At 42.5% G+C, this 19,140-nt stretch overlaps 1 protein-coding gene across 1 annotated transcript in view; it reads right to left on the bottom strand.

The window, feature by feature from the left end:
- The window catches only part of LOC106507571, a 292,237-nt gene that overhangs the window by 31,392 nt on the left and 241,705 nt on the right, over positions 1 to 19,140 (bottom strand). The window contains exon 7 of the mRNA XM_021097535.1: positions 18,484 to 18,738. Within this exon, the coding sequence (XP_020953194.1) occupies positions 18,645 to 18,738 (94 nt within the window). The 3' untranslated portion in view covers positions 18,484 to 18,644. The remainder of the gene's footprint in view (positions 1 to 18,483; positions 18,739 to 19,140) is intronic.

The following is a 19,140-nucleotide window of genomic DNA, read 5'->3' as shown; positions in this document are numbered from 1 at the left end:
GTTACGAGCTGGGCATGCAGGACTCTCCATAAACCACACCATTAAGACGATCACCCAGGCCATCTGGCTGGGTGTTCTTTCCTTGCATGGTCACTGCCTCATTGTTTGGGTTCTTGATTCTTGTGCTTAACCTTTGGTCCATTCTTCACCAGCCCTGACTGGCTGGATGTTAATGATACCATCATTTCTTCCACACAAGATTCCATTTGCAGACTATTCATCATTTAATTGACCTTTCCAGGGTGCTGGTCCACCTTTCCAATGGTTTTTCGGACCACAGCTCCCCAAATTGAGCCTATTCTGCTGGCTGTGCTTGGGTGGGGACTGCACTCTGCATTTGAAGGCCTACATGGTCTTCCTGCTGAGCCTGTTCTTCAGCTGCCTTCAATCCCAAATGTTCTGGAACAGCTGCATCACTCCAGTTAACCCATCACAACTGTGGACTCAACTGACAAATCCAAGTTGAATACCCAAACCCTGTTTGCCTAGAGCTCAGTCTCCTGTAATTGGTGCTGAACACTCAGGGCTTTAGACACACTCCCATCAGGGTAAACCATCCTTCAAAACTGTCACACTCACCCCCCCCACCCCGTCTTTAGGACATTGACTTTCCAGGAGGGATCAGGACACACAAAAAAGGACACCAGAGTTGATGTCCAGGTATCTACCCTGCATAATGACCTCACCAACATTTAGTAGCTTAAAAGAAAAATAATCACTGTTTTTGCTCCCCAATCTGCCATTTGGGCAGGACACAGGAGGAACAGTTCATCCCTATTTTATATGCTTCCAGTGGGGCACTTTCAAGGAGGGATTGGGGAATCTACTTTGGGGGCAGCTCACTCACATGGATGGCAAGCTGGTGCCATTAGCTGAGAGCCTGCTAGGACTGTGGATCAAGGCCAGGAGCTCTGGTTTCTCACAACACATGTCTCTCTACGAGCTCCTCTGGCTTAGAGCACAGTGGATGGGTTCCAGGAGCAAGTGGCCTTTTCTAACCAAGCTGGAGAGGTTGGGTGCATCACTTCACTATACTCCAGTGATTGACAGCTCACTCAGATGGACCCAGATTCAAGGTAGGAGCTGGGGGGTTGGGGGTGGCATAAACCCTGCCTATAAATACGAGGTATAGCAAAGAATTTGTGGTCTACAGACCAACCCTGGAAGGAAGTCAGCTCTAATGTGTACTTTTTAGGACCTGGAGCAAGGTACTTTACTATCCCAAAGAAAAAAAGAGAAGGAGTAGGATCTGTGAAAAGATGCACTGCAATGCCTGCCACCATCCCTTCTCAGACACGCCGGCCGGCTTCCTCCTCTCCACTCAGGTTCATGCTATTATTCCATTCATGTTATCTGAATAAATCAGTTCATCTGAAAGGATCCGTTCTTCCTCTCCAGGGTCTCCCAAGTTTTTAATAAAACTTTCAGACAAGGTAGAGAGCTGGGGCATACCCTTTGAGGTCCTCTCTTCCGACGGGCCAGCTCATACTCTTCTGAGGCAGTTTCTCAGTCCACTGTGTATCCTAAGGGCCTCTTGGAGTTTGCGTTGTCTTTTTTAATTGGTCTCTTCCAAATGTGCCGCACTCTAGGACGTGGTGATGAACGAAGGGACAGGCAAATGAACAATAGAACTGACATGGATTAGTCCACCCAGAAATAGTTGCGTGCCAATGCATTCAAATCATAATTTCAAGATGTAGGTTCAGGATTTATTTTTCTGAACAGTCAAATTAGGTGAGTTTAGAAAGATTTTCCTGAGAAAAAGTTTTGAAAATCCTGAAAAAAGGACCTGACCATCCCAAACAAAGGAAACTTTTTAAAAAGAAAAACTAATACTAGAATTTTTCAAGGCAGCACAATTTGGTTCCAAGTCAACTTCATATTAGGCCACCTTCCAGTCTTAGCCCACTGGAAGTGATTAGTATGGAGAGCTCTCTTGACAAGATATATGCACAAAAATCCACTTTCCTTTATCTGTTGATATCTTGACATTGGATCATTTGATTCTTGGATAACTTAAAGTGATTAGAAATCTTCAAGGAGTTATTTTAGATATTTGAATAAAACTGTTAATTATTGCATTCTGTTGTGAAGGCATGAACCAGGGGAGAGATAAAAGCATCTTTCACATTTAATGTCCCAATTAATTAATTTTTACTTATAAAACTAGAGCCTTTGCCAAGGCTTCTGGAAGCATTATAAAAGATTGATGTCATAAAGATAAGAACTTAACTGGGTCAAGCCCAACCATCAGATTATTCTTAATTAGGAATGAATCTCTCTATAATTTCTCTAAAATTGGCTGAATAACAGATGACACACTAAATTACTAATATAATTCAAGGGGTATATGATTTGAAAACGGCTGCTCCTTTTTGCCAATTTCATAAATGGTGCTCATTGCCTCATTCATTCTGTAGGTTGCTGTTTACTTTCCAAGTTCAGAAAAATGTCATCTTTAATTGCAGATGGCACCCAGGACATGTATTCCCCCCCTCCCCCTGCCTTCATGCCTCCTCTTGGTATTGAATGTAAAATATTGGCCTGGATAGGAAAACATGTGCTTGTGTCAGAAGTGGCATCATTTTCAAAAAGGTCACATTTGAAACTTGTTCAGTAAGTCAGCTTGGAAATGTGGGCTGTGTGCTATGTTTTAAGAATCAGAAAGTTTGGTCCTCTGGGCAATTCCAGATATTGCTGAAGAAGATAGCTTTCATAGGAAACAAGGGAGAGAGCATGTTTGAGAGATTTGAAATATATCATGTCACGACATCATGGATGAATCTCATAAACATAATACTGAGAATACATACCATTTTATCCCATTTTATATGAAGTTCAGTAACAGGTGAAACTAGGCTATGATGTTACCTAGTAAATGTAAAAACAGTGGGTGGATATTACTGAGAAAAGTAGCATAAAAAACCTTTCTGGATATATGGAAAGGGCCTATATATTCATTTGGGTGGTGGTGAGACACATGCCTACACATATGATTATTATATTTACACACACATATATATGTGTGTAGGTATGTGTATTTTGCTTCACGTGAACCACACGCCAGCACAATCACACAGAAATACAAAGACTCAGCACGACAATAACAGTATCTATGTCAAACAATCCTAAATATGGTGGCTGAAATTCCCAACCTGAATTTGCAGATGGCACCCAGGTATAAGTATTGTCTCTGCCAGGTCATGTTTGTCAAAGTGTGTAGACTTCTGTATCAGAATGAGCTGGAGTATGTGCTAAAGTATAGATTCCTGGCCTCACCCTACTCCAAATTACATACACGCCATCAGTAGAAATGGGGGTTTGAGAAATCTGCCTTTTCAGTAAACTTCCCATACAAGTCTCATAGTTCCTAAAGAAGAAACACGCCAAAATGGATTTGGGAGGAGTGATCCATGAAGCAGTAACCCTGCATTTCTTGTGAGCACAAAGGGGCTCATCAGAATTATTTGTGGATCCCAAGGACCCTTCCTTCAGAATCCGTACATAAATGCAACAAGGGATGAGATGTTAGGAAGCTCTTACGAACACTTGCCATGAGTCTTCATTTACGTTATCGCTTTCGATGTTCACAACTATGAAGTGAGAGAGGTGAAAATTACCCCAGATTCAAGAGGTGTTAACTGAGGTTAAGCGGGATAAGTCAGCACTCCTGGGGTCACTACACCCAGAAAGAGAGAAGTCATAAAGATGGAAATGACTCCTTAATTCAGTCTTGTAGCCACTATGCTCTCCCCGACCACAGGAAGCTCTCAGTGTTCTAGTCTCTGAACTGGGAGGGTCCAGAGTGAGACAGGGCTCAGACTAAAGAGGACTTGTTTTCAGCCTTAGAGGAAGGGTGGGATTCTAACAGTTAGCGAGGGGTTAAGAAGGCACTGAAATGAGAAGAGGAAGTTGGGTAGACACCCCTTGATCAATTCTGGAGGAGACAAGCTTCAAGAGTAACTGATGAGTCCTGGCTTTTCAAGGGAAAGAATGAATAACAAACAGGATCTTGAATGGCAAGCTCGCTGGTGGGCCTTTCCCTCAAGGTCATAAGGAAACAGGTGAAGTGAAGATACTGAGCAGGAACCTTGCAGGTGACCACAGACACTAGGGAGGCCACTCTGAGGGCACATCAAGTAGGAACCAATGAATTAGTGCCCATGGACACTCGTTCTGGCCTGTTCTTTCCGGTAGCATCTCTTCCCTGTTTTTCTTAATCTCTCTCTTTCCTTTTCATCTTTTGGGCCAGACTGTTTTTCAACAATATGGCTAGCTAATCTTTCAAGAGCAAAAGACTGTATTGCTTGACTAAAACCTACTTTACACACATTCAGCCATGTAACTATGGATTGAATTGATGTATGCATCTAGCATAGAATTTGATTCATACATTTCTCTTTATAGTGCCTTTTTTGGTTATGTACGTTCAGGGCTATCTATAATTACCTTTAGATACATAGTTGGGTGAGGTTAGCCCATTTTGTGATAGACAATGAGTGAAGTCATTCATATGTTCGTTGCACTTGAAAATGGCACAGAGCTGAAAGGGGTGATGGGAAACTGACTTTGATTTGGAATTAGCTAGGGCACATTTAATTTTGCCAAAGCTTAGGTCAAATTTAAAATCTCTTACACTGCTGAATTGTAATGTTGCGCCTAAAGAGTATGACAGGCCACAGAGAGCTAGGGTAGAAGGGAGAGCACGTCTTGGAAAGAATTATCTCCCACGCTAAAGGGGTGACCTATGAAAATTTGCAATTGTAAAATCTGACCTTATGAATCACACAACATCGTGGCTTCTGGGAACATGAGCTCTTCTTGCCCATGCCTGCCTCTGTCCGAATAGGTTTTTTCTTTCCCCCCTTTTACTCTTTCTCAGTGAAATACATTCCAGCTTTACCTGTAGTGTTTTTCTATTCTCAGGTGCAAATGGTATTTTTGTGCAGTTGTACACTGAGGACAGGCAGATTTTAGCACATACAGATTTCTACTCTGCTCTGTTTTCACAAGAACTCTTTTATTTCTGGAAATCACCTTCATAAACCATACAGGAAAATTACGCAACTAAGCCTGACTTAAATGTTTATTTCTCATGACCACATTTCTCCAGACCGAGGATTGGATAACCACAGCTCTTGTCCCATCAGGACAGGTGACTGAGCCTGTTCTCAATCCTAAGATTTTCAAGCGGACAATGAATAAATGGCTCTTGAATACTGGGCTGGATACTTCACACACATTTCCCTCAATCGTCACCAGCACCTCTGGGTTATTTCTGCTTTAAAATGGAAGAACAAAAAGGCTGAGACACTTGAGTGACTTGTGAAGAAGAGGAAGAGGAAATCAGGTGCCCACAGAAATTAAGAACAGTGGGACAAAATGAATGCAAACTGAAAAACCAGCTACAGGATCCAAACAAATGCAAACACAGGAGCCCAGACGATGGTGTGGAATAAAACTGGAATAAAAAAAAAAGTGAGTTTATTAGAGAAATCTGAATATGGAAAACAGTCATCACTGCAGCAATAAGCGTAACAACTAGCTTTAGGACATAGTGCCAGGTGTCAAGCAATGAACTAGGTCTGGGGCATGACGAGGAACAAAGCGAATTTACTCCCTGCCCCTGTGGACTTTACAGCCCCAGTGGAAAGAGTGCTAAAATACGTCTGTCAGTCAGTCAATTTGAAACCCTTAATGGTGCCTTTAAGCCAGCCAAAAGGAGGCAAGAGCCAGTGGCAACAAGCCCTCCTGAACAACTCTGTGAATCTGACCAGAGGCAGCTCCCATCCTCTCCCTGCGTTTTGCCTCAACGGGTCATGGACTTGTCCAGAACTCCTATGAGCATACTTCCACTCTCATGAGAAACGTTACCTCCCAGTGGCCATTAGGCAGCTCTTCTAAATGCACATGGGCTACAACGTTTGATCTTGGTTCCTTTGAAACCAACTTTTGCCAAGTCTCTAGCTTCAGTTTGAGGATACTCAGTGTTGCAGCTGGTGAGCGGCTGAGCTAGAATTCAAATTTGCTTCTTCGGGATACCTGTCCATCCTGTGCCTCCCCTAGGACATCAAGCGGAAGCACATTTACTAAATCCATTTCACTTCCAGATACTTTAAGAAAGGCAGCTTTCTCTTAACCAACTAGTCAACTCTCCAGTTCTGTACACAACTGTATTTCTTTTAATAAGTAGATAAATGAATGGATAAACAAAACTGGGAAAATCATGTTCATGGAATCATTTTTTTGCATCTTAGAAAAATAAGTGGTTTGGGTGAACCTGGCCCTGAGGGCTGGAAATAAGCAGTTGCTCAATTACAATTAAGCAGTCCCGGAAGAGAAGTTTGGCTTTTGACTCAGGAGAGCAATTTAGCTTTGGGAGTTTCCCAAAGTGCTTTATGCCAATGTTGCAGCATTAGTCATTTCAGTAAGATCTTCCTGTAATGCCTAGAAGTCTTGCTTTGATACTTGAAATGGAAGACCCAGATGCTCTAAGTGGAAATAAGTCTTTCTCCTCTCACACGTGGCCCTTAAACTCTGATCAGTTCTTGCATTTTACCAGTATAGACTTTAGAGCAAAAGGGTAATGTGTGCAGTGTGCAGAGGGACAAGCAGTAAACAGATTTTTTTTTCCAAATAGATTCTGGCTAGTTTTCTGTGCTGGGAGAGGAATCTCCTGTATCATAAAAATCATGATGGATTTTGACTTCAGAATGACTAGGGTTCAAATCTCTGCACTGAACCTTACTAGCTATGATATTAGACAAGCGAAGGGACATCCCCAAGTCTAACCTGCGTCAAAGGCAGATAATATTACAGATGCTATGGCAAGCCTCTATTGAATCATGAGTTAAAACAAAGGAGCACATGTTAGAGAAGGAATTACATACCCTGACGTTTTCAGAATTAGTTGTTAGATTGATTATTCTCAGCTGCCAACGCAGGACATTGGTTGGTTTAGAGCACTCAGAAATACACTGGGCAGGTAAGATCTTTTTCTGAAGAAGATCCTCTTTAGATGCTATTGACAGTCTTCCAATAAAATCGGAGATATCTGACTATGCAAGAGACACGTCAAGAGTGAGCACTTGGTGAAAGTCAAGGACGTCATCCCATTCCCCAGTGCTGTCACAGATGTGCAACTTAGGGTAAGTCACCTGGACCATCTGGGTCTCAAGTTCATGAAAACAAGAACGCTGGCAGTGGGGGAGAGCAGGATGTGGCCAAAAAGAAACCTCTAAATTTCCTCAGGTTTCGCTTTCAGTAATTAAAAGAACACAACCTTCAGTTGTTTATTTCTGTAGGCGGCTGATTCTCAGCGCAGACATCAATCCAGGAAAATAACAAATAAATACATAGAATTAATGAAATAAATAAATACCCTAGACTGTTGCACAATGTACTATTTTTCACAAAGAATAAATTGATATCTCAGTGGATTGGCCTAGCGGGATGTTTTCTGCTCCTTTCATGGAAAAGAAAAAGGTTTTAAGGAGCATAAGTAGATGGTCTTTGTCAGCCATATATGTCTGTATTTTCATTTAAATGTAAATGCAGCTGTGAGTCTTAGCAAACCCGCATACACAATCCACAGCCTTTGCAGAAAAGCTGCAGGAACAGTGAACTCTTCAAATTGAAATTCCTTCTTAAATTATTTTTTTAAATCTCTCAAGATCATCTTGATAATTAATTTCTTTTATATTTTAAACATCTTTTTTTTTCCTGCGAAGAGGAAGAAAGCACCAACATCGGTGGAAGAACTCTGATTGTCAAGACAACACAATACACTGCTAGCTGGGGAGACATTTGTGCAACTTACACAGAGATATAAATATATTAGTTTGGGGATTGCTGCTTTCAGAGCAAATATTCCATTGTCACAAATACCATACCCTCAAGCCAAGGTACGTATTAATGGGCTTCATTATTAAAATTTGGTTACTGTTTCAGAACCATAAATCCATCAGTTATGATAATTTTATAAAATGAAACCACAAATATTAATAAAAGTTTTCAGTTCAATAGAGCATCAACAATAATCAGATTTTATAATTCTGAGAAAGTTGGAAATGGTATTTTTAAAGTGTAAGAAAATATTCCCTAATTCACTTGAAACTTTCACCTGAGTTTTCAAGCATTAGCCTGGACAATAAATTTCTGCCGCTTCCCTCCCTCCCTACTAAAATGCATCATTTCCTGCTGTCTACAGAATAAAGTGTGTGCTTTCGTAGCCTGCATTCAAGAGCCTTGCCTTCTTGCTCTATATTAAGTTTTTATTTTTAGTTTTTTTACTTTTTTTTTTTTTTTTTTTTTGCTTTCTAGGGCCACTTGAGTGGCATGTGGAAGTTCCTAGGCTAGGGATCCAATTGGAGCTACAGCTGCTGGCCTACACCACAGCCACTGCAACGCAGGATTCGAGCCATGTCTGTGACCTACACTGCAGCTCATGGCAACACAGGATCCTTAACCCACTGAGTGAGGCCAGGGATTGAACCTGCGTCCTCGTGGATACTGCTTTGTTACCGCTGAGCCACGATGGGAACTCCATCTATATTAACTTTGTAAACTGCTTTTCTATACTCACCTTGGGGAACACTACATTCTCCGGGACAGGCACAGCCTCAGATCCTGCCCCCCCTTGGACATCACACTGTCTTCGCTTAAAGCAGCCCTCAGCTGGCTGCCTTTCTTTAAATTATTTTTCCAGACAGCCAAGTTAAATTCTGGTTGGATTTTAAGCTCTTTCCTCCCTGTCTTGCACAGAGCAGATTCTTAATAGTATATCAATGATGAAAGATTGCATGAAACAAATTTGTTTCTGGTGTCCATACGAGAGCCATCAATTTCATAACTGTAAGGTTAGCCACAACAGTTTAAAAATGAAAGAACAGTCAAGCTCATTAGGGAAGTGTTGCCAAAAGAAAATCTGGAGGCCAGGCTGGCCTCCTTTTATGCCAGGGCATTGTCTTCTTTTTAATCATGTGTAGTCATTTATGTAGTTATTAAGCAGCCAGAATATTTAAAGGGAGTGGTTGCCCCTCTTCAGGTAAAAGGCCCTTGGTTGTAATGCATGCATCACAGATTGAACAAGACTGAACTAGGTTCACAGAATGAAACAACCTATTTTCTAAGTCCCAGAGGAGTCAGTGTTTCCACTTTTTTATCTCCCCTCTCTCTCTCCAGCCATTCTCTTGGTCTCATTTGCTAAGATTACACACAGGACCACAGCAGCCCTCCACACCAAATATGCCCGGGCTTCATGTAAGTATTTCAAAGTACACTATTAAAGCAAAAAGAAAATCGAATCTTATTAACAGGATTAACTTCTGAAACGAGTCTCAAAATCCATTAGAAATAGAAGTGACGGTGTCAGCAATAAGACTCAGAAAAATCATTTCATTAAAACCCCTTTATTTTTAAAAGCTGATCACCTGTGTGTTCCGGTGGCTTTCAGTGTTCAAACCTGGCCACGTGGGTACTGCACGTGGGCCACAGCCCCTTACAGTCTATTTGCTGGACACTGTTTCTTAAAGTCTCATATTGGATACCCTGTATGTCTGCCTCACCCTAGCAAGTTGATTTATCCTCTGCAGAAAACACACAGAAAGACCATGCACCCAAGAGGAGGAAATTAATACCATAAACCTGTCAGGAAACATTTCAAGTCAAAATAAGATCTGGTGAAACTGGAGTCCTTTATGGTGAATGACAGAAACTCTGTGTTACAAAACTAAGTCAATCCAGCTCCAATTTCTTCAAAATAAAATGCCTAAATCTTTCTGAGAAAGAGATGCTTCCTTTTCTGTTGGTTTCTATAATTTCCACCCTTCTGACTGATTTTAAGGGAATTCACTTGTTCATTTATTTTTCACTTCACAAACATTTGACACGGGGAAGGGCAGGACCATGTCCCGGTTCCCAGAGAATACAGGTGTTTTCACAAACGGGAGGGTTCAATTTAACAACCACCTGCCAGGAGAGCAACTTCTGATTTGTGTCCACTGTGGAAGTGGGACAGCTGGTGAAGGTTTGCAGTTATTAAAGAATTTACAACCTTGCTATTGCAAATATGATAATAAGAGAACCCGATATTCTGACCTCTTATAGCGGGGATTCCCTGAGTTCTCCTTTAGGAAATATCAATTTGTTAAAAATGTTGGTGAGTTGGTTCACAGGATCAGTGAAAGCAGGAGAATGGTCCCAAGCAGATTTTGATGCTTGCCTTAGATTTGAATCAGGAACAGTTCAAGCTCGCAGAGGTGCCCTGAGACACACCCACTGCCTCCTTAGCAAGGGCGGGGCTGCTGGGGGCGGACAGACAGGACCCTCACTCAGCTCTGTTCAACCAGAGACAGAGGCAGCTTCTGCCTCCTGAACAAACACAGCCTTTGCCAGTAAGGTCTTTGGACATGATTTTCTTTTACTTTGATTTATAGATTTTATTTGAAGAGGAAATCTCTTCCAAGTAGCCTAAGAACAAGTATAATTTTTAAGTATTTTATATTAGAATGCTCAATAATCCATTTCTGAGTTCTGTAGGAATTGCCATTATTTTTTTTTCCCCTCCAAGTATAAATACTTGCATCTAACACACTTTCAACCCTGGACTGTGGGTTCTGTGAAGATACTATTTATATTGTAACTGTTTTCTACCTATGTATATTTTTGCTGATACCCATGGATCATAAGGTCTCTTATTTAGTGCAGAATTCTGCAACCCTTAGAAGTATCTTTTAAATATAGTACGGAAAATGAATTATGTTTCGGATATGTACGTTGCAAGGAATCATTTATTATGATATGTTTCCAATTTGTGTTAAAAATAATATATGAGAGGAATATATCTGTATTCATATGAATAATCTCTGCGTCTCTCTCCTCTTCTCTGTCTGCTGCCTCTCTTTCACACTTACACATTAATGAGCATTTATTAAGTTCCACCTATATTCCAGAAAAGTTATTTTTGCAGAAGTACTAGTTGCTACCCAATGTCAATCAGCAAATTTCAATTAACTGATCATTCTACATTTGTTAGTTGTACAGGCACTTATATTATGAATCACTCTCCCTCCCGCCCCCTCTCTCTCTCCCTCCCTCCCTATCTCTCTCTCTTCCTCTTAAAAGCATGAGATGAGAGTGGAAAGCTGACCCAGATTTTTCTCCCACCCTTCTGTCTTTTCCTCCCATGTGGCTGGATGGAGGATGGCAAAATTCAAAAAGTAGGTTTGGCCTTGGTAGGAAAGGCAGCTCTTCAGTGCTAATACTGACCTTGAACTATAACCCAGACTACTAGCATTTTCTCTCCTGAGAGTTGGGGCTCAAGCACAGCTGATAAGGCTCTTCCCCTCTGATTTGTTTTTGTTTTCCATGTGTTCAATTTCCTTGGAAATTCTGGGTCCAAATACCATCTTAACATCATCCAAAAGGCAGACTCAGCATTGTTCCTGATATCTACTTTCCTCTCTAAACCAGTGCCTGCAGGTTCTTCTGGATGCAAATCATCCCTCTAACTGGGCATCGAGCTGGTAACACAGTGTATCTGGTGTTGATTTGGGTTTTAGGTTTTCACTGGAGCTGCTCATGGGAGACCCTGTGTTCTCAGCAGAAGACCCAGTGGACTCAGATTTTAAAAGCAAGAGATCAGAGAGCAGAAGAGGGAATGGCTTTGGGCCATGAGTAGGAAGTAACTTCATGTGAAAAAGTGATTCTGACCTCACAAAATGGTCTGGGTGCCAACCATTGCTTTCTTTTGAGCATTTCCCTTGAATTTGATCTTGCTTATTGGGTTGTGTGATGAAAGACTTTTATTGATTAGCACCGAGCACTGGAAAGTTAAGTGGCTCTGTTGGAAAATAGGGAATTAGATGATCATTATTTTTTTTTATCTTTTCCGAAAAATGCAACTTCTAGTTAGAATCTGACTAAATAAAACCCAGGGCATCTTTATATACCAGAAAGTAAGTGAAAAAGTGAAAAGTGGAATCTTCAACACAGCATTGAAATGGGCTTGGATTTAATTAAGTACCTCATGTGTGCCTAGGGAGAGGAAGCTAGGTGGCACCAGGAGTGAGGTGCACATTCCCTTCACTGAACTGGTCTCAGTGGGAACAGGCAGGCCCTGCTGACCATCAAGTCCCACGAAGGTCTTAGGCTAAGACTCAGGGTCAGTCTATGTCTACCCAGGGACTTCCTGCAGATATTAGGAAGCTTCCTTAAAGCAAGCCTTGCCCCACCTAGTGTCTAAGTCAATCCTCAGAGACGCCCACCGAGAACTGCAAGCAGGTTAGGCTGGTACAACCTAGGATGGGAGCCTCGGTCCTGCCATGCTTGGCCAACCTTTATCTGTTCATCAATACCTCTGCTGATAACAATGGCCATGACAATGTTATTTTAGAATTGAGAAGACTGACAAACAGCAGAAACTTCTCACTTGGATTCCAGGACGGGTGGATGAGTAAAACAGTCTGAGTTCCCATGCACGAGATGGACAAGGCCTCTGCTTTCCCGGAGCTTACATGTTAGTAGGCGGAAGCAAGCCATGAACTAAATAGATCAATACATGAGATAAAGGCAGACTGTGACAAATTCTACAATAAGAAAAACGTAAAAGGACTTTTTTTCTTTTTCTTTCTTTTTTTGTATTAAAGTATAGTTGATTTACATTGTTGTGCCAATTTCTGCTATATAGCAAAGTGACCCAGTCATTCACACACACAACACACACACACACACACACACATATATGCATTCCCTTCTTATATTATCTTCCATCATGTTCCATCATGGTCTGTCCTGAGAGACGATATAGTTCCCCCATCAGGGCCTTTTGACAGAATTTCATGTGACTTTATAGGAGCAAGTGGGTAACACCGTGCTTCCTGCAGCAGTCCACTGACATGGCCAAAGCACTTTGAAGCCTCTTTAAAAAAATGATTCATGCAATTTTTGTTACCACTTCTTTCAATATTCACATTTATTTCAATATGGAATTTTTTTTACAAATAGTCAAGAAAAGTTCAGGGCAGAGATATGCACCATATTTTCCCAGCTGCTTCGTGTCTCTAAATATAAGGTGCTCTACCCTGAGAAGAAATCTGGAACGAGGTGCCAGGCCACTCTCCCCGACAAAAAGGATCTTGTGGCATTGACAAGAATAGAACGCATCCAGGTTGCTCCGCCCTCTGGGATACTGTGTCCTGGGTTGCCCGACCCATCAGACTCCAATTGCCTGCCTAGTCTGACCATCCCCAGCTCCTCCACTGGCTCTCTTCACTTACATAGTAGCCATGCTGAAGTCCCCACTGTGTTACAATCAAACAAGTTTATGACCCTAAGAGTCCTGGGTCATTACATTCTAACCCTGCTTAACCAAATGCTTAAAGACATGGACTTGTAGGAGATTCTGATGCTACTGGCTTCACCTGCATGGGGGAGTATCTGACTCCATGGGCAGCTGGGTGTAAGGGAGGGTTCCCTTGGTCACCTTCATGCCCATGTAAACACTTTAGGAAACATTTTCCAAAGAATGTAAGTTACTTTCCTTGGGACCAAACAGCCCTAGACATCTAAGGTTCAGAAATGGTAAATGAGAGTTCCACGGTAGAGCAGCAGAAACAACCCAACTAGGAACCATGAGGTTGTAGGTTCGGTCCCTGGCCTCATTCAGTGGGTTAAGGATCCGGCGCTGCTATGAGCTGTGGTGTAGGTCACAGACACAGCTCGGATCCCTCATTGCTGTGGCTGTAGCTCCGATTAGATCCCTAGCCTGGCAACCTCTGTGTGCCACGAGTGTGGCCCCAAAAAGAAAAAAAAGAAAAAAAAAAAAAAGAAATGGTAAATTGGTTGATATTTGTTCCTCATATATGGTCAATAAAGCAGGGTGATTTAAGGTTTCTGGTCAGGAGTTCGCAACATGGCTCAGTGGAAATGAATCTGACTAGTAACCATGAGGACACAGGTTCGATCCCTGGCCTAACTCAGTAGGTTAGGGATCTGGCATTGCCATGAGCTGTGGTGTATGAAGGTCAGATGGGGCTCAGATTTGGGGCTTCTGTGGCTGTGGTATAGGCCAGCGGCTACAGCTCCAATTCAACCCCTAGCCTGGAAACCTCCATATGCTGCAGGTGCAGCCCTGAAAAGAAAAAAAATAAATAAGATTTCTGGTCAATCACATGGGGCCCAGAGGAGTCCACTCATGGCTTACTGGTTGAGGTCGTGCATGGATGGCTGACAGAGGAGGAGACACGGGTCCTGGCCAAGAGGATTGTCAGAATCTCCTCCCAGAACGGAGCATCAGGGTGATGGAAAGAAGGGTAGAACTGGGAGGAGGCTGGATGAGACACTGGGAATTATCTTAAAGCCCCCCATTCTGATCCAGGTATGAGTGAGAACAGAGCTTGACTCCCTGAGCATGAGGAAAACAAAAGAGCCAACATAATCTTTTGCATTTCAGTGAAAACAAATGACTATAAAGTCATGCCATTTGGAGTTAGTGAGTTAGGTTCAAATCTCAATTCTTCTACGAACTGAAAAAAAAAAAAAATCACTCAACTTTTTGATTCTCCCTTTCCTTGTCTGCTAGGTGGACATAAAAACCCAAACCCTCTGTCCTATGAGGTTTTCGTGAGCAGTCAAGGAGAACTGGGCACTCAAGGATCCATATCTAGTATATTCTTTTGCATGGGGATATTGCTGGCCCCCAGATGCCAAGAATGAATGGGAAGCTCAGTATGCAATGAAGTCTTCCTAGGATATGTCTGAAAAGGTTCCAAGCAAATGGACACTAAGTGGCAAACAAAACACCTTGTCAGCCTTAGCCCAGAAGATGCTGGTAAGGAAGTTATTAATTAATCGCCAGCCAGCCATAAGGTGTTGCGGAGGCTGCGAAGTTTAAATATGCTTTATTAACTGACATCCAACATATGGCACATGGTTATGAGGTGGATGACACTAGTTTTAAAGGTCATCGTTACCCAGATGAGCATATCTGAAACAGAGAGATTAGTTAATGCTTTCTTCTGCTGATTTAGTGTGAACATATCCAAGAGAGCCGAGGCACTCCAGATGGCAGGCAGCAAAAATAGCTAAGAAAGATGATGTGTGTTAACTGTTTCTTAATGACACCACTGGTTCACTGGGGGGAAGAGGGAGAAGGCAGCTTCTCTATGTGCTGACTGGCTTCAGGGGCAAGACAGAGATCTCTTCACCTGGTTCTCAGGATCCACCTGGGTGAGAAATCCCACCCGCAACAAATGGAAAAAAACTGCTCTTCTATCCATGTCATTAATACGGTTTCTTCTTTTCTTTCTCCTTCTCCTGCTTCTTCTCCTCCTTTTCCTTGTTTTTATTATTATTATTAGTTTTGGCTTTTAATTAATAAGAACTTCATGGGTCAGGCACCGTTTCGTGTTTAATGTTCATCATTTCACTTATTTCTCTCAACAATCACTGAAGCAGGTGTGGTTAAGAAACTTGGCTTGGCATCATCAAAAAAGTCTACAAGTGATAAACACTGGAGAGTGTGTGGAGGAAAGGAACCCTCCTACACTGTTTGTGGGAATGTAAATTAGTGCGCCCACTATGGAAAAAAGTGTGGAGCTTCCTTAAAAAACTAAAAATGAAGCTACGATATGACCTAGCAATCTCATTCCTGGGCATCTATCTGATGAGAAAACTCTAATTCAAAAAGATATATGCATCCCAGTGTTCACAGCAGTTCTATTTACAATAGCCAAGACATGGAAGCAACTTAAATGTCCATGATAGAGGACTGGGTAAAGAAGATGTGGTCCATATATACAATGGAATATTACTCAGCCAAAAAAAAAAAGAACAGTGCCATTTGCAGCCACATGGAAGGACCTAGAGATTATCATAATAAGTGAAGTAAATCAGACAGAGAAAGATGTCCCTTATACGTGGACTCCTAAAACTGATACAAATGAAAACACAAACAGACCTCAGATATAGAAAAACAAAATTACAGTTGCCAAAGGGGAAAGGGAGGGGGCTATAAATTAGGAGTTTGGGATTAACATACACTACTATATATAATCAATGAAGACCTACTGTATAGCACACGGAACTACATTCAATACCTTGTAGTAACGAGAACATAAAAGAATCTGAAATAGAATCTATATTTATATGTATATATATAACTGAATTACTTTGCTGTACACCAGAAATGATCGCAAGGTCGAAAATCCACTGGTTCAAGAAAAAAAAGAAGCGTATTGCCTTGGGAGCCAGACATCCTGGATTCCAATCTTATTTGTGTGACTTTCAGAAAGTGAGTACTCTGGGACCATTTGCCTGTAACGTGGACATGATGTCACCACCTCCCTTGGAGGTAGCTAGGGCTTGCATGAGATAATGTACATGAAGCACTTAGAAGAATGCCTAGGACATACCAAGTCCTCAACAGTATTGGCACCCTCTCCCAAGACAATTTCCAACCTCTACAGATAGGAAAAAGGAAGGTTCCAGATGTTAAGGAGCATACCCAAGGTCACACGACTCAAGTTTGCAGACAGATTTCAATCTTACTCCTGAGATCCTATGACACCACCCCAGGCAGGAGACCCTCCTTCAGGAGAGCACGCCCCCTTGAGGAACGAGTAGACAATTCAGGAGAAGAAGATAATCATCAATCCTCAGAACAGGGACATGTCACTAGAAGGGAAATTCAGAAACCAAAGCATGGCCAGGCCCATGTGACTTTTCCTTCTATTAAAAAGGAAAGCTAACAGACAAAATAACTGCCTTTGGGAGGACGGCAGAGAAATATTTTGGACAAGTAATCTAAATCTTTAAATCACAATAGTAACCAATAATACTTACCGACTCCCTACTATTCGACAGGTATTGGTTAAATGCCTTGTATCATGCATCAACATCAGGTATTCATATCATGTCGTGTATCATGTATCAATATTTTTTATCCTCACAGTGACTCAAAGTCTGTTCTGTCATTATCCCCACTTTAGCCATAAGGGAACTGGGGCACAGGCACTATAAACAACGTACCCAGAGGCACATGTTAGAAAGTGGAGTGCTCAACTGTGAACTCGGGCAGCCAGGAGCCGGAGGCCTGCGCCTCACCGTGGCTCTCTCCTGGCCCTGGTCGTCCAGGCTTCACTTGATAGCTTCCAAGGCAGAGGTTCTCAAACCTGAGCAAGCATCTATGCCACCTGGACAGCCTGACAGACAGAGAAGGTTGGAACCCAGCCCAAGAGGTCCTGATTCATCAGGTCTGGGGCTGGGCTCAAGAATCTGCATTTCTAACAACCTTCCATGGGATGCTCATGTGGCTGGTTTGGGAGCCACACTTTAAGAGCCACTGGTTAATTAGAATTCAGAACCTGAGTCAGAGTCACAGAAAAGTGGTTTGGGTCCAAGACGCACCACTGGGTAGTTGTGCGACACCAAGCAAGTCACTTAAAACCTTTGAGCTTCGGTTTCCTTATCTGCTCTGCGGGGGTCTAAGTCATTACTGTCTTATTGACTATATAAATAGTCATTAAAAGGATGCAGTTAATAAAACCCATCTCCTAGTGCTGTCATGGAGATTAAATAAAATACCAGTATAAAGTACCTAGTAAGTAGCCTGGAACACAATAATAGCTCTCACATGGTGGTAAATAAATAAATTTGTCACAAAATTATTAGTCCTTCCTGTGTACACAGCATGGGGAGAGAGAGATAAAGCCACATTTCCTGTCTGGGACAAGTGAACTGAAGGACTGAAAAAATCCAAGAAGAAGCACAGATGCATAGACAGATGCACACACCGTCCCCAGGACATGCATACTCATGAACACACACACACACACACACACACACACACCACCCCACATACACACCCCCCAAACAATACAAACACAAAGTAAATCATAGAGCTGTGATTCACCCACCCGAGCATCTGCAGAGCACTAAGGGCCTTGGAGAATGGAGACAGACTTACAGTGGGGCAAATTATGAGAGGTTTGTGGAGATAGGACCATGACAGGCTGCTTTTACAGTGTCTAGGCATACTGCTCTATTTCTTTCTTTTTTTTTTTTCTTTAAAAAGAAAGGTTGAGTGCCCACTATGTGGCAGGCTCTGTGTTTAGTATTTTGCATTTCCTCTTCACACTCCCCTCCCCCCTCCCCCCCTCCCCCGCTGCCACCTCCAGCTGGCTGGCAGGTGGACATCACTCTTCCCCTTTGACAGATAAGCAAACAGGTCTGGCATGCTTCGGCAATTTGCCTTACATCCACCATGTGCATGTGTATGCCGCCCAGGTGTTGGGGGTGGAGAGTGGGGAGGACAGGAAGTTGTTCTCTTGCACTTGAACCCCAGGGAAGGATCCTGTCATTCTGCCCCATGATTTCCTCTAGAGGTGTGTTAGCAAGCTGAGCTCTGAAACTTCTAATTCACCATCCCCTTCCTTTAAAGAACGTTCCCCCCGAGGAAGGCAGAGAAGATGTAAATGCACATACCAAAATGAGCTTGGAACATCTGAAGCAAAGCTGGGCGAGTTCCAGGGCATCTTGATGAGATGCCGTCTGGGGCCCCGGGGACAGCCGCCTCCTTTAATGACTCCCAGCCCAGCTCAGCTCGAGGCTCCCTCTGCAACGCCCGCGCCTCTCCGCTTCCTTCTTCAGAACATGCCAGCGTTTGGAGGCTCATCTAAGCAATCATGTGTAGGGAAGGTTGCTCTTCTCTCCAAAACCATCCAGAACATGCTCGTGCTTCTGAAAGAGAAGTTCCAGATGTGTCTCTCCTGCAAATAATACATCATGTGAGGCAAGTGATGATGTTCGTCACGTGGACAAAAGAACAACTTACCTGGTCCCCGAGCTGTTCCCCAAACCCATCCACTAGTCATTGTAAGAGATGCAGTGTGTGTGATGCCTGGGATATTTGAGAGCTCTTTAAGCATAGCAATACCCACTAACTCAGATGCCAGACTTCTAGTAACTTAACCAACATTCAGTCCTGAAATTAGATACAAATGAGAAGGGCTTGATTTAGGTAGGAATGGCTTTCAAAAAGCTCCCCCACACTCACATACATTTTAGCACTCAAAGGGCTCTAACTTGTTACAGGTTTCTAATAAACCCTCATATGGGCTCCAGCCTATAACAGACAATTAG

Source organism: Sus scrofa, chromosome 6 (assembly GCF_000003025.6).
Source record: "Sus scrofa isolate TJ Tabasco breed Duroc chromosome 6, Sscrofa11.1, whole genome shotgun sequence".
Classification (NCBI taxonomy): Eukaryota; Metazoa; Chordata; class Mammalia; order Artiodactyla; family Suidae; genus Sus; species Sus scrofa.
The sequence above is the reverse complement of the archived record's forward strand: the minus strand, read 5'-3'. Positions and strand labels throughout refer to the sequence as shown.